At 36.3% G+C, this 14,773-nt stretch overlaps 2 protein-coding genes across 9 annotated transcripts; one reads left to right on the top strand and one right to left on the bottom strand.

The window, feature by feature from the left end:
• LOC133527629 (glutathione S-transferase 1-like) lies at positions 1 to 3,158 on the bottom strand. 3 transcript variants are annotated; one of them, XM_061864715.1, is made up of 7 exons: positions 3,031 to 3,158; positions 2,812 to 2,950; positions 2,583 to 2,641; positions 1,735 to 1,882; positions 1,263 to 1,459; positions 885 to 1,013; positions 1 to 200 (listed from the first exon to the last, which is right to left on the bottom strand). In XM_061864715.1, the coding sequence occupies exons 1-6, from the start codon at positions 3,069 to 3,071 to the stop codon at positions 887 to 889; spliced, it is 711 nt and encodes a 236-aa protein (XP_061720699.1). In that variant the 5' UTR covers positions 3,072 to 3,158; the 3' UTR covers positions 1 to 200; positions 885 to 886. The 3 variants fall into 3 exon arrangements, with proteins under 3 accessions (XP_061720699.1, XP_061720697.1, XP_061720698.1); XM_061864713.1 differs by having other exon boundaries at positions 916 to 1,013; XM_061864714.1 differs by having other exon boundaries at positions 916 to 1,013; positions 2,872 to 2,950.
• On the top strand, positions 2,873 to 7,148 carry LOC133527631 (glutathione S-transferase E14-like). Of its 6 annotated transcripts, none has more exons than XM_061864722.1 (6): positions 2,873 to 3,103; positions 4,877 to 4,934; positions 5,461 to 5,617; positions 5,710 to 5,907; positions 6,388 to 6,504; positions 6,882 to 7,148. In XM_061864722.1, the coding sequence occupies exons 3-6, from the start codon at positions 5,531 to 5,533 to the stop codon at positions 7,059 to 7,061; spliced, it is 582 nt and encodes a 193-aa protein (XP_061720706.1). In that variant the 5' UTR covers positions 2,873 to 3,103; positions 4,877 to 4,934; positions 5,461 to 5,530; the 3' UTR covers positions 7,062 to 7,148. The 6 variants fall into 6 exon arrangements, with proteins under 6 accessions (XP_061720706.1, XP_061720704.1, XP_061720702.1 ...); XM_061864720.1 differs by having other exon boundaries at positions 4,877 to 5,007; XM_061864718.1 differs by lacking the exon at positions 2,873 to 3,103 and adding an exon at positions 3,159 to 3,309 and having other exon boundaries at positions 4,877 to 5,007.
• The last annotated feature ends 7,625 nt before the right edge of the window (positions 7,149 to 14,773 follow it).

The following is a 14,773-nucleotide window of genomic DNA, read 5'->3' as shown; positions in this document are numbered from 1 at the left end:
AAAGCGTTGGTATTCATAAAGTTTTTATTATATGGTAGTTATTAAAAGGATAAAAAAAAACAATAGTAATAAAAACGTTCCTTTGGTCTAGTAATATTTACGCTATGTGGTTGTGGGTTCCGTAGTTGATATGTCGTTCCTACGATCTTCAGAGTTCCGTGGATATTTGGATTCATTGGGATTGAAACAATTTCCACATTCTAAAAAGAAGAAGAAATACATCAATGACTTTGTACCCAAATATCATATCACAAGTATGTTAAAATAACAGTTTGAATAAAAGACTAAAAACGCTATTATTTTACTTTAAAACTTGCAATAGTAATTTTGGTCATCACTCATCAGCATGCACGTAGTTTTGAGGTTTTGAGGATTCGCCATTGAATTTTTAGCGGATCTAGTTTATTTATGGTAGCAGATCCTTATTATAAGGGAATTGATAGTTTATATGGTACCGATAATTTAAATAATTTATTTGTCATTGTAGTTTTTAATTGAATAATAATTATAGCCTTACTTGAAACTTCTGTACTTAAATATATAAAACTTTGTACTTTAGCGTGTAGCTGCGCTCTCTCGGAAAGGTTTCCACGGAAGACCAGCGTCGAGACCCTTAGGTGGTATCTTGACATTAAGCTGAGTGGAGACCTTTTCAGTGACGCTTAATAATAAATTGATTCTGTCGTCTCATGTATTAGATACTTAAACTTAAGCGTTTTCTGAATAAATTTCTTCTATTCTATTCTATTCTATATTACATCAGTACATCACTTAATAGCCGGGTTCACACAGAGCGAGTTTACGCGTGAGGCAATTTCCTTACGCGTAAACTCGCTGACCTGGCTATTGTGGAATACAATAAAAATATTTTAGTAATCTAACACCTTTAGGAATTTTGGATTGGAGTCAACTCGCCTATTCTTCTCGTGAACTCGGAGAGTCCTTTCTTGTTAGCAGTGCAGAAGAACTTCTCCTCGGCCATGCGGTGCAGCCAACAGGATAGCTTGGGAAAACTGGAAGACATATATTAAAAGTAGGTAGCTTTCACATGTTGGGACCTTGTACATGTATGTACAATATCTATTTCGGGATGGTTAATACCTTTTTTGACAAAGTGGTTTGAGTTTCAACATTTACGTCATCATCATGTCAGCCGAAGGACATCTACTACTACTAGGCAATATTTCTCTCCCAAATCCGGCATTACGCGGCCCTTATCTACCGGTTTCGTGCGATCTTATATCTATAAATATTTTTCTAACTTGCTGACATCGATGGGCACGAGTACGTTGAGAGTGCTGACGGTGGCGGCGAGCGAAATGTCTGCGAGCGAAGGCCAGTTGCCGCTGCTGAACCACGCACGCTTTGCTAGCATACGCTCCATGTCAGCGTACGCACACTGGATCTCGCCGTTCGTCTTTTCATCTACAATGCGCAGCGTGCCACGCAGAATTGGGTTCTGAAAATTTACAGGAAATGAATTGAACCACCGGTGATGATGTTCGCTCCTTTAAGAAACGACAACATAAACATTTACTAGGAATTAAAATTCAAAGCCTTAAGCCTGATTGACATGCGTGCCAAGACTTGCCAAGCGTCAGAGACGCAGCAATGTGGTGGAATGAGATAGCAATATCACTTGCTTCCTCTAAAGTCTAACCCATGACTGCGTCCCTGATGCTTGGCAAATCTTGGCACGCATGTAAATCAGGCTTTAAATGGTAGAAATCTTACAGATGCCGCCTTGTACTGCGGGTATAGCACGCTGCTGTTAAAGTGCAGAAATTGGTCGACAAGGGCGCGATTGCCAGGATCCAGTGGCAGCAGGAACTTGCTCATCTCCGTGCAGTAGCGGGACGCCAGGTACGTCGTGATGGCGTGGCTGCGATACCATGGTTTAAGGCTATGTTACATCTATCCTTTTTCAAGAAACTTAATTTGTACCTAACAAAAGGGTGGGTGTCCGATGGCCAGCTTTCGGTTTCACAGAATATCAGACCTTCGTTAATAATACTTCAAATGTAAAAGATTAGTTGCTTGGAATTGTCAAAATTAATGTTATATTTTTATACTTAAACTCAACTAGAAATGTTGATTCTGGAAGTAGATTCATTTTTATTCTTTATTGTATTGATATTACAATTTTAACGAAATACTGACGTTAGGATACTAATGACTTCTACAACTGCTGCAAGAATGACATGCGATTTTAAATAATTCCCAGCTAAGTAGGAGCAACTTGTTCAATCCATCTATCAAATGCCGTAATGTGTAGTTTTATGGTGTTATTAATTTATATTTAGTTTTAGGATAGGTTTTGCTCATTGTTATATTTTCTTGCTGTGCATGCACATTTTGGACGGCATTTATATATAAAACCTTCCACTTAGGATGGTAGCATTCGTTCACCGACTTTGCTACAAAGTGACAAAAGTGTCCGGCGGCCGTATAGATGTAATAATCCCTGTTGTGTAGTTTTAAGCTAATGTCTAAATAAATTTTAATATTAAACTATACCTAAAAACTAGTGGACCGCAACATTTCATACAGTAATTTACTTTAAAATGCCAAGATCAATATACCTATCACTTATTATTAAATCTCTGTCCTTTAAAATCGGCAATGTTTGAAGAGGGTTCATCTGAAAGATTGTAAGTAAAATTAGGTAACGTACAGTTATGACTTTAAGAGAGCGTAGGAATAAGATCATAAGATATTGCTAGGAAAAATCTGACAGGCGCCACAAGTTATGTAGTGATGTACAAAATTCAACATAATCGGTCGATTTAACACACAAAAAACTATACAAACAGAAATTATTCCTGGACTTTTATGTTCTTCTTTATCTATGTTGACGTCTACTTCACGCACATCGATGTTCATAGCATCCAATGCCATCAAGACTGCACGACACGCAGGGCTGCGGTCTGCTTTCCACAGCGTGCAGTGCCTGAAAAATATAGTAAATAGAAATATCTACCAGTCAGAAGTACTGCCAGATATACTGGTAGAAATTAAAAAATCGCTAACTTTAAACTAGTCGTTAAAGGCCTACTAGATGTACCCCCCATTTTAATTGATTACGGATAACCTAATAACAGAGGTATTTAAAATTATTAATCATTTTTCAATCAGCTGAGGTTGCATTTTACTATTTTTTGGTTATTTGGTTAAATTTAAATGTATTTTTCTACCCCCCACACATCTCAATGTCGTGAAACCATAGACATGCTGTCATATTTGTAATTCTTTCAAATCATACGCTGCCAGATTGCCATTCTTACCTTCTTGGGAACAAACATAAAAAAAGTAGGTAAGTATAAGTACGTACAGTCGTGGTGATAATCAAAGGTAAAGTGATAATACCACGATTATACTAATTACTTATACAAGTAATTAAACAGATACGCCACACTTTTCAGGTTTTATCACGTGTCTAAGAAAGGGACTTACACTGAAAAATATCTTCACTGGAGATAGTGACTCACTTTTTATTTGAGACTCATTTACTGTAAAATACATAGATCTAGATTGTATGTACAAGATGGCCTGTCTTTTAGCACCTTTTAGTTCAAGCCAGTCGCTAGCGGCCGCTAAGAAGCTCCAAAGAAGCGAAAATAAATAAAAATAAAATGTACAAAAAATACCATTACCTAGTGAGTCGATTTGCCGATATATTAGCGCTGTACACAAGTATACTTGGTATACTTCTGAAATAATTGAATGTAGGGAACCCGACGTGTGCGAGTTAAAGGAACTCGCACTTGACCGGTTTTCTGCCTTTTTCTCACTCATGATTCATGAAATGTTCGTTAAGTGATGGCTAATACCCTTTTGCTTTGCACGCTTCAATTATATTTAACCGTAAACGTCAGTATAGATTGGTGTATAAAACAAAATAGGTAAGCAATTCTAATTCTAAGGTGTTTGCCAGGTACACAGCCAGGTATGAATATTGCATTAGTGTCGACGTGATGACTGTCTGTCGTGGTACAAATCGGTCGGCCACGCATAACATGAAACGTGATATGACGAGGTTCTACAATGTTCACTGCAGTTTTTAACCAACTTCAAAAAGAGGAAGTATTCAATATTTGATCCCTCGTGATAATTTTCCCGGTATTGTCAGGTCCAAATAATGTTTATTTTAGCTATAAATATTCTTCAGAATTTCTGGAATATGTGCGATGCTCATACAGCTTTTCTTTCATAGCGGGCATGAACGAAATGTTATTATATACAAAAAAAAGCATGTTTTCATGCTTTCACTTACTTTAAATCAATTAAAACTCATTAAAACGAGGTGGATTTGTAGTAAGAAATCACTTCAACGTTTCATAAAGTGGTTCACCTAGCTGATTCGATTAATTAGCATATAAGTATATTATTATATGTATGTCACTTTATTGCACATAAACAGATTAACATAAAACAGACAAAACAAAACAGATAAAAAATGTTATGTACAAAGGCGCACTTATCCCTAAAAGGGATTCCAGGTAACCTTTAATACCTTAATATCCTATCCTATAATAACCTTTATATCCTTAATTTTTTTAATACTACGTCGGTGGCAAACAAGCATACGGCCCGCCTGATGGTAAGCAGTCTTCATAGCCTATGTACGCCTGCAACTCCAGAGGAGTTACATGCGCGTTGCCGATCCTAACCCCCTCCCTCCCCTTGTTGAGCTCTGGCAACCTTACTCACCGGCAGGAACACAACACAAAAATAATAATATTATAAGGATATCTACATTTGTTTTGCACCATTGTAGACCGCTCTCGGCGATTTGACGCCCATAAGTCCTTTATCAACATAATATGCAAACTAAGCTTAAAGTTACATATGGATGAAAGAGCTTTTTTGTTTTCAGAAGGCGTCATTGGTCAGTTGACCTCGGAGGAGGAAAGATTGCGTTGCGTTGTCTTTTGGTAAAATGGCTTATTTTAATTTCAATAACCTGTTCCGAGTGATAACCAGATGCTGCAGTACGAATTCGACAGTGTAAGTAATTTGTTATTAATATATATTTTAATATTACCAAAGGTATATTTTTTCACTTTGTATCATAATTCATATTTCAATGAGTACTTATCGAATCAATCGATATGGAAGAAGGGACGGAACGTGTAGGTACCCTACAAAATTTATTTATATTGGTAATTGTACTCCTCTTAAGTTCTTGAGTTTTCTTTTCATCGTGTACTTTTTATATATACAGAAATAAGTTGATTTAGTACTAGTACTTTTAACAGAAGGCATAACTATATCGTCGGGAATAGTATACAGCGTAACTAACAAATGCAGTAAGTTCCAATTACCTTGTACATTGTTTGAATTTTCACTCTTTCCACTCTGTTATTTGCGCGGTTTTGCATCCCCCTATCCCCGACGATATGCAACTTACAGACTTTGTGGCTTTTGAATGTGATCGGTGAATTATTATATTTTTTGTAGAAACAAAATTAAGAACAACAAATTAATCTTGTATGGGGACGAAGTATCCCCTCCCGTTCGGTTCACACTAATGGTTGCATCCATGTTGGAGATCAAGTTTGATTACCATCACATAGATCTATTTAAAGCAGATAATAAATCTCCTTTTTATACGAAGGTAATGTATTATTCACACTTTAATAAATGTATGCCTAATGTATATGTGTATTTTTTGTTGAGATATGCAAAATATTTTCTTTTACTTTATAGATAAATCAACTAGAAAAAGTACCCGCGTTGCAAGTCGGCGATGAAGTCATTTGCGACAGTCACGCCATTGCATTATATCTGTGTCGCACCGGAGATGGTCAGCGACTGTACCCAAAAAATCCAATTACAAGAGCAAAAGTTGACCAGACCCTGTTCTTCAACGCTAGCACGTTGTTTCCTATTGACAGCTATATATTTGTGAGTATAATGCGATCTTGATAAAATAAATTAAAATTAGATTAAATATACCTACCCATACGTATATTTCAAGCCTGGGGCCCCTACAAATTGTTGCCTTAGTTTATATTAATAGTACGTATACAAAAAGTGATAAAAATTAATTTATTAAAAATTAAAAAATCATATACTTAAATAATACAAAAAATAATTTTCCAAAATCGTAAAAAAATCAAACTAATAATTCAAAATACCTTTTTCAAAAATATGATACCAGCCCGAGCATTATAATTTATGAAATCCATTATTCCATTCAAAATTTATCTCACCACTATGATATGGAGGAATCCATCGCCGTATCGGGGAGTCCCACCTCTCGGCTAGCGTTAACACTTACATGTATGTGCTATAAAATTGCTGCAGAGTTATCTTGGTCTGACTCTATCTACTAAGTAAGTAGATAAGTTAATTATAAATTTTTAACGGCGTTTCCTTTTTTAGACGGAATATTTTCGAGGCAAATGGCCTGTCAATGATGTTAAGATTCAGGAGTGGCGCTCCGCAGTGGACCGTTTAGAGCATCTTTTGGCTGATCAGATGTGGCTGGCTTGTGATAAGGTAATATTAAGTTGCATTTTTGTGTTAAGTAAAGTGTATTCAGGTGATTTCGTATACTTCAGAATGCGAGGTAAATTCGAAAACCACCTTTAACTCCATTAAATTAGAGTCGATTTTCGGAATTATCCTACAATTTTAAGTATATGGAATTACCTGAACTTATGTTACAATAATCTCAGGTTGTATAGTTCTTCGCGCGTAATATTTCTGTAGCTTATTTTAAATTATGTGTAAGTATATTGGGGTTAGTCAATTTTGTATGTTAAGTTTAAATATTCGAAAACAGGTTATCTATTCGATCTCTTTTCCCACGACCCAGATGATTTGCCTAATCATATGTATTTTAATTGATTACAAATACAATGTTTTATTTTCAGGTTACACTTGCTGATTTGTGCTGTGCAACTACAGTAAGCTCGCTACAACTATTGGTGCCCCCGTTGGACTGTCATATTAAAGTTAAGCAATGGTTAGACAGGTTGCAAACGCTCTCTTGTTATGAAACAAACTTACGTGGATTAGAGCGACTGAAAAATTGTATTCGTAGTTTAGAATAAATATTCGAACAATAAAAGTATATTTATTGGAGCTTCCAATAAATACTTATGTGTGAAATTTAGCATTAATAAATCAGTTGCACAGTGTTGGTCACATATTATTGCAAACCTTACCGCAGATCAATTACACAAAAAACATAAATCTTAGCTTAGGGTGGTATTACTGGTATTCCATCTATCTTCTCACATCACGTCTCACATTTTGCTTAATGAAAGACTGAGATGCAATGCACATTGGACCAAGATATTGGAAAGATAGAATATTGTCCTCAGATGAAAAATAAAAATTGTCTTCTCGATTGTACATTTTGAGAAGTCGAAAGTCGATACCGAAACTTATTCTATATCTTATTGATGTTGGCAACATCCAAGCGAAACGTCAAAACTCTTTGCCTATGGACTCTATTGATTGGTCAACGAGGAGATGTAAAAAATGGCTGCCTTGCATTCTCCTACTCAGGTAGAATTAATTAAAATTAAATAATCCGTGTAGTGCAAATTAGACAGAGTTATAGCAGAGAAGACAATTTATTAAGTGATCTACAATATCGACCAGTAAACGTTGCGCGAAGAACGGAAATGTTCTGAGATATTCAGTGACAAAGTTTTGTGAACTTAGTTGATTTACGCTGCTTCAAATAATATTGAAATTGACTGCTTTAAGCAGTCCGTGTTTAATAGTTATCTTCGTTATACAGTGTAGTGAATATACGTGGTGTATAATACAGTTTTAAAACCTAAACCAATCAGTAGTTCCGCAGTTATTTCGGTTTCAGCTGAATGTCATGAACTGACCAAATGTCACACCCTTCGTGTGATTGAAAATACTTGTTTTAAAAGTTATCACGCCGGGAGTTTTGTGTTTTCAAAATGTGGCTTGAACCGTTGCAGGTGGCAGGGAACCACAGCGCTATATACGAAGCGTATTATCACCAGGTATGAGGTATTTGAAGTTAACAGTAGTTAGACGCACCGTCTTGCATGTTTCTCGTTATAAACACTGCGTTACGGTTGATAGTGGCGTATTGATTATGGAATTACGATACGACGTCTTGTGTCCTTCGAAATTGATGTGATTTTTTAAAATAAAGGAATGCTTGGAGCTTATCTTGGCTTTAGAAATGACAAGTGAGATTGGCCTCTACATACCTCACGGTACTGTGAACTTAATAATAGTCTCACTCTTACTTATCAAAGATAAAAGATCTTTAAAATGTTTTCCGAATTCTTATTGACTCAGCTGTTATCTGGAAATCCTAAGGTTGTTCATCTTGATAGTGAGAGGCATGTATCTGATGCTAGACAATAATTATCTCAAGTATACATGTGTATTAATGAAATATGTAATTTGGATAGTTTTAATAATATATAAAAACAATTCATACAATGAAGAGAAGAGAACCAAACATTGTCAAACAAATGATGTCTTTCATTTAATAAGTAAGAGCTTATTGAAAGTGTGGTCTAAAATTGTAGATTGCATTTATTTTTCAATAGATGGCTGTCATGAAATATGTAACACAACCTATCAAAATGCATACTAGCAAGTGGCTGCCAGGCAACTACTTTGCTACCTAACAAGTCTATTGATTGGTTAACAATTAGTAAAAACAGAACTGTACTAAAGGTGTGATACTGTTTGAATTTTGTATGGTTTTATCTCCACTTGAACCTTTTGTATGGTTTTATCTAAGGTCCGACCGAGATCTCGGTCTCGGTCTCGGCATTCTCGGCCAAAAATCGAGCCGAGATCTCGGTCTCGGCTCTCGGCCAAAATGGGCCGAGATTCTTGCCGAGACCGAGACTGTGAGGATGTGAGGTGACCGAGGCAATGAGTTATCATTGGTGAATTTGAATTTTCCGCGCACGAGCGCCGGGGTCTAAGCCACCCGTTGGTTGCATCGCCCGGTTCGTGTGACGTTTTTTGTGATTTTGATTGATTTCGTATCCACATTTTAAGCCAATTCCTTATCAAATACTAAGTGTTGGGATCGGAGGCGCGGTTGAAAGTAATGACTTGTTCATTTGTATCTTTTCTTTTTATGGTTGTTGTTATTGATGAATCAATGAGTGTATATTGTTACCTGGATGTAACTTAGATTAACTTGTTGTGAGTGGATGACACTGGATATTTTAATACTAAATATATTTGTGTTAACGGGAAAAAGCGAAGCAGTAGGTAAATACAAAACGACACCTGTGGCCGATTTTTTGGGTTACAATATAGAACTCTTTAGTTTGATTATTGTTATTGTACCTCTTTTTGTGCACATCCGTACTGAAAAAACCGGCCAAGTGCGTGTCGGACCACGCATAATGGAAGGTTCCGTACCTTCATACATTACAAAAAAGCCGCACAAGCAAAAGAGCGTATGGTAGTGGCACTTTCGTCGTTTTAATAATATCAGTTTTTTTATAACTCTTAAATGGCTTAACCAACAATATTCAAAATAATTTTCCCGAAACATTATTTGCTTATAAAGCTTTATTATTCAGATATTTTTAAATGGTTTTGCTCTCCCGGTTCAAAAGTTAAGAGGGTATCACACTATTTTTTTGGAGCGATTATTTCCAAAAGTATTTACTTAATCAAAAAAACGTTTGTAGCAACCTTCATGTATTTTTAAAGACCTATCTAATGATGAGCCACATGATTTTTTTAAAAACTTTTAGTTACATTTATATGGAGTATATATTGAAAATATATTTAACGATTTTTTTTTAAACTAAGAAGCGACATACATAATACATCTACAGCTATGTTCCAAATTTGGTTATAAAATATATCGTATAGTTTTTGAGTAAACTGGCTGTGACATACGCATAGACCGACAGACATAAGGTCATGACAAAACTATAAGGATTCTAAGTTTGCCATTTTGGCTACGGAACCCTAAAAGTACTATTTAATAGCGCTACGAATTGATTATGATAACTTTTTTCTGATAAATCGTCGAATTTCGATTATAAAAGCATTTTTAGTGCAAATTTCGTATTTTTTTTTCTATTTTATATATTCTCGGTCTCGGTCTCGGTCTCGGCCGAGAATCCGATTGAATCTCGGTCTCGGTCTCGGTCTCGGCCGAAACAAAAAATGCGTTCTCGGTCGGACCTTAGTTTTATCTCCACTTGAACCTTTTGTATGGTTTATCTCCACTTGAACCTTTTGCCTTTGTGATAAGGTTTACTAGTTATCAGTTGACAGAACACAGTATCCACACTTGAGCATAATTTATTAATATAGTTGGGCCAATTTAACTCTATGAATAACAAGTCATTGTAAATGTCAAATTCCTATGAAGAGATGTTTGTGACAACACTTCCACACTTTGTTCAGTTAGAGTTGGTGCAAAGTATTCAAAGGACAACTTCTATTCTACAAACTTTTTTGTAGTGAAAAATTCTTTAGCGGCGCTGCACACTTTTTGTGATGGGGAAAAAATGGTAAACTTGCAACAAGTCACGTGACTGACAGATTCGTCAGATTGAAAGTTCATAAGATGGACTCATGACCTGATCGAAAAACTCCATGATGGTTTTAGTAATGATGATGGTGTAGGGGGCGTCCATTAATCGCGTCATATTGTATAGGGGGGGGGAGGGGGTCAGCAAAAAATCACCAATGATCACCACAGGGGACGGGGGGGTATGGACACGTATCACGTGTATTTTTTTTTTCATCTGTGCTATACTGTATTATAGTCAATAAAATAAAAATAATAGTTTTCCGCCCTTATTATCCTTCACGTGTACTTAGGTTCATTTGTTAGAAAACTGTTCTTTAGTTATCGAAAAAAATACACATATGTCATATTGGAGGGGGGGGGGGGGGGGGGGTCCTGAAAATATCACCAAAGATCACCATGGGGGAGGGGGGGGGGTCTAAAACAAGCCAAAAACGTATGACGCGATTAATGGACGCCCCCTGTAAGACTCATTAAAATTATGGATGAAAGTTGACTTTTCTGAGAGATAAACTTTTTAATGTTAAATAATGTAATAGTTCTACATTAATGCTCTACAACTTTTTAAAGAACTATCTAAAAGGCTGGTCGACTTCACAGGTGACCGAAGAGCTGGCAGCTTTCTCGCACAACGTATTAGCATCGCTATACAGCGGGGAAATGCTGCCAGCATCCTCGGCACCATGCCAAAGGGGCCAAATTTTTTAGACATATTTTAATTTTATTTAGTATTAGTTTTTAGTTTTAATTTAGTTTTGAAATTGACTGCTTTAAGCAGTCCGTGTTTAATAGTTATCTTCGTTATACAGTGTAGTGAATATACGTGGTGTATAATACAGTTTAAAACCTAAACCAATCAGTAGTTCCGCAGTTATTTCGGTTTCAGCTGAATGTCATGAACTGACCAAATGTCACACCCTTCGTGTGATTGAAAATACTTGTTTTAAAAGTTATCACGCCGGGAGTTTTGTGTTTTCAAAATGTGGCTTGAACCGTTGCAGGTGGCAGGGAACCACAGCGCTATATACGAAGCGTATTATCACCAGGTATGAGGTATTTGAAGTTAACAGTAGTTAGACGCACCGTCTTGCATGTTTCTCGTTATAAACACTGCGTTACGGTTGATAGTGGCGTATTGATTATGGAATTACGATACGACGTCTTGTGTCCTTCGAAATTGATGTGATTTTTTAAAATAAAGGAATGCTTGGAGCTTATCTTGGCTTTAGAAATGACAAGTGAGATTGGCCTCTACATACCTCACGGTACTGTGAACTTAATAATAGTCTCACTCTTACTTATCAAAGATAAAAGATCTTTAAAATGTTTTCCGAATTCTTATTGACTCAGCTGTTATCTGGAAATCCTAAGGTTGTTCATCTTGATAGTGAGAGGCATGTATCTGATGCTAGACAATAATTATCTCAAGTATACATGTGTATTAATGAAATATGTAATTTGGATAGTTTTAATAATATATAAAAACAATTCATACAATGAAGAGAAGAGAACCAAACATTGTCAAACAAATGATGTCTTTCATTTAATAAGTAAGAGCTTATTGAAAGTGTGGTCTAAAATTGTAGATTGCATTTATTTTTCAATAGATGGCTGTCATGAAATATGTAACACAACCTATCAAAATGCATACTAGCAAGTGGCTGCCAGGCAACTACTTTGCTACCTAACAAGTCTATTGATTGGTTAACAATTAGTAAAAACAGAACTGTACTAAAGGTGTGATACTGTTTGAATTTTGTATGGTTTTATCTCCACTTGAACCTTTTGTATGGTTTTATCTAAGGTCCGACCGAGATCTCGGTCTCGGTCTCGGCATTCTCGGCCAAAAATCGAGCCGAGATCTCGGTCTCGGCTCTCGGCCAAAATGGGCCGAGATTCTTGCCGAGACCGAGACTGTGAGGATGTGAGGTGACCGAGGCAATGAGTTATCATTGGTGAATTTGAATTTTCCGCGCACGAGCGCCGGGGTCTAAGCCACCCGTTGGTTGCATCGCCCGGTTCGTGTGACGTTTTTTGTGATTTTGATTGATTTCGTATCCACATTTTAAGCCAATTCCTTATCAAATACTAAGTGTTGGGATCGGAGGCGCGGTTGAAAGTAATGACTTGTTCATTTGTATCTTTTCTTTTTATGGTTGTTGTTATTGATGAATCAATGAGTGTATATTGTTACCTGGATGTAACTTAGATTAACTTGTTGTGAGTGGATGACACTGGATATTTTAATACTAAATATATTTGTGTTAACGGGAAAAAGCGAAGCAGTAGGTAAATACAAAACGACACCTGTGGCCGATTTTTTGGGTTACAATATAGAACTCTTTAGTTTGATTATTGTTATTGTACCTCTTTTTGTGCACATCCGTACTGAAAAAAACCGGCCAAGTGCGTGTCGGACCACGCATAATGGAAGGTTCCGTACCTTCATACATTACAAAAAAGCCGCACAAGCAAAAGAGCGTATGGTAGTGGCACTTTCGTCGTTTTAATAATATCAGTTTTTTTATAACTCTTAAATGGCTTAACCAACAATATTCAAAATAATTTTCCCGAAACATTATTTGCTTATAAAGCTTTATTATTCAGATATTTTTAAATGGTTTTGCTCTCCCGGTTCAAAAGTTAAGAGGGTATCACACTATTTTTTTGGAGCGATTATTTCCAAAAGTATTTACTTAATCAAAAAAACGTTTGTAGCAACCTTCATGTATTTTTAAAGACCTATCTAATGATGAGCCACATGATTTTTTTAAAAACTTTTAGTTACATTTATATGGAGTATATATTTGAAAATATATTTAACGATTTTTTTTTAAACTAAGAAGCGACATACATAATACATCTACAGCTATGTTCCAAATTTGGTTATAAAATATATCGTATAGTTTTTGAGTAAACTGGCTGTGACATACGCATAGACCGACAGACATAAGGTCATGACAAAACTATAAGGATTCTAAGTTTGCCATTTTGGCTACGGAACCCTAAAAGTACTATTTAATAGCGCTACGAATTGATTATGATAACTTTTTTCTGATAAATCGTCGAATTTCGATTATAAAAGCATTTTTAGTGCAAATTTCGTATTTTTTTTTCTATTTTATATATTCTCGGTCTCGGTCTCGGTCTCGGCCGAGAATCCGATTGAATCTCGGTCTCGGTCTCGGTCTCGGCCGAACAAAAAATGCGTTCTCGGTCGGACCTTAGTTTTATCTCCACTTGAACCTTTTGTATGGTTTATCTCCACTTGAACCTTTTGCCTTTGTGATAAGGTTTACTAGTTATCAGTTGACAGAACACAGTATCCACACTTGAGCATAATTTATTAATATAGTTGGGCCAATTTAACTCTATGAATAACAAGTCATTGTAAATGTCAAATTCCTATGAAGAGATGTTTGTGACAACACTTCCACACTTTGTTCAGTTAGAGTTGGTGCAAAGTATTCAAAGGACAACTTCTATTCTACAAACTTTTTTGTAGTGAAAAATTCTTTAGCGGCGCTGCACACTTTTTGTGATGGGGAAAAAATGGTAAACTTGCAACAAGTCACGTGACTGACAGATTCGTCAGATTGAAAGTTCATAAGATGGACTCATGACCTGATCGAAAAACTCCATGATGGTTTTAGTAATGATGATGGTGTAGGGGGCGTCCATTAATCGCGTCATATTGTATAGGGGGGGGAGGGGGTCAGCAAAAAATCACCAATGATCACCACAGGGGACGGGGGGGTATGGACACGTATCACGTGTATTTTTTTTTTCATCTGTGCTATACTGTATTATAGTCAATAAAATAAAAATAATAGTTTTCCGCCCTTATTATCCTTCACGTGTACTTAGGTTCATTTGTTAGAAAACTGTTCTTTAGTTATCGAAAAAAATACACATATGTCATATTGGAGGGGGGGGGGGGGGGTCCTGAAAATATCACCAAAGATCACCATGGGGGAGGGGGGGGGTCTAAAACAAGCCAAAAACGTATGACGCGATTAATGGACGCCCCCTGTAAGACTCATTAAAATTATGGATGAAAGTTGACTTTTCTGAGAGATAAACTTTTTAATGTTAAATAATGTAATAGTTCTACATTAATGCTCTACAACTTTTTAAAGAACTATCTAAAAGGCTGGTCGACTTCACAGGTGACCGAAGAGCTGGCAGCTTTCTCGCACAACGTATTAGCATCGCTATACAGCGGGGAAATGCTGCCAGCATCCTCGG

This window comes from Cydia pomonella, chromosome 18 (assembly GCF_033807575.1).
Source record: "Cydia pomonella isolate Wapato2018A chromosome 18, ilCydPomo1, whole genome shotgun sequence".
Lineage (NCBI taxonomy): Eukaryota > Metazoa > Arthropoda > Insecta > Lepidoptera > Tortricidae > Cydia > Cydia pomonella.
The sequence above is the reverse complement of the archived record's forward strand: the minus strand, read 5'-3'. Positions and strand labels throughout refer to the sequence as shown.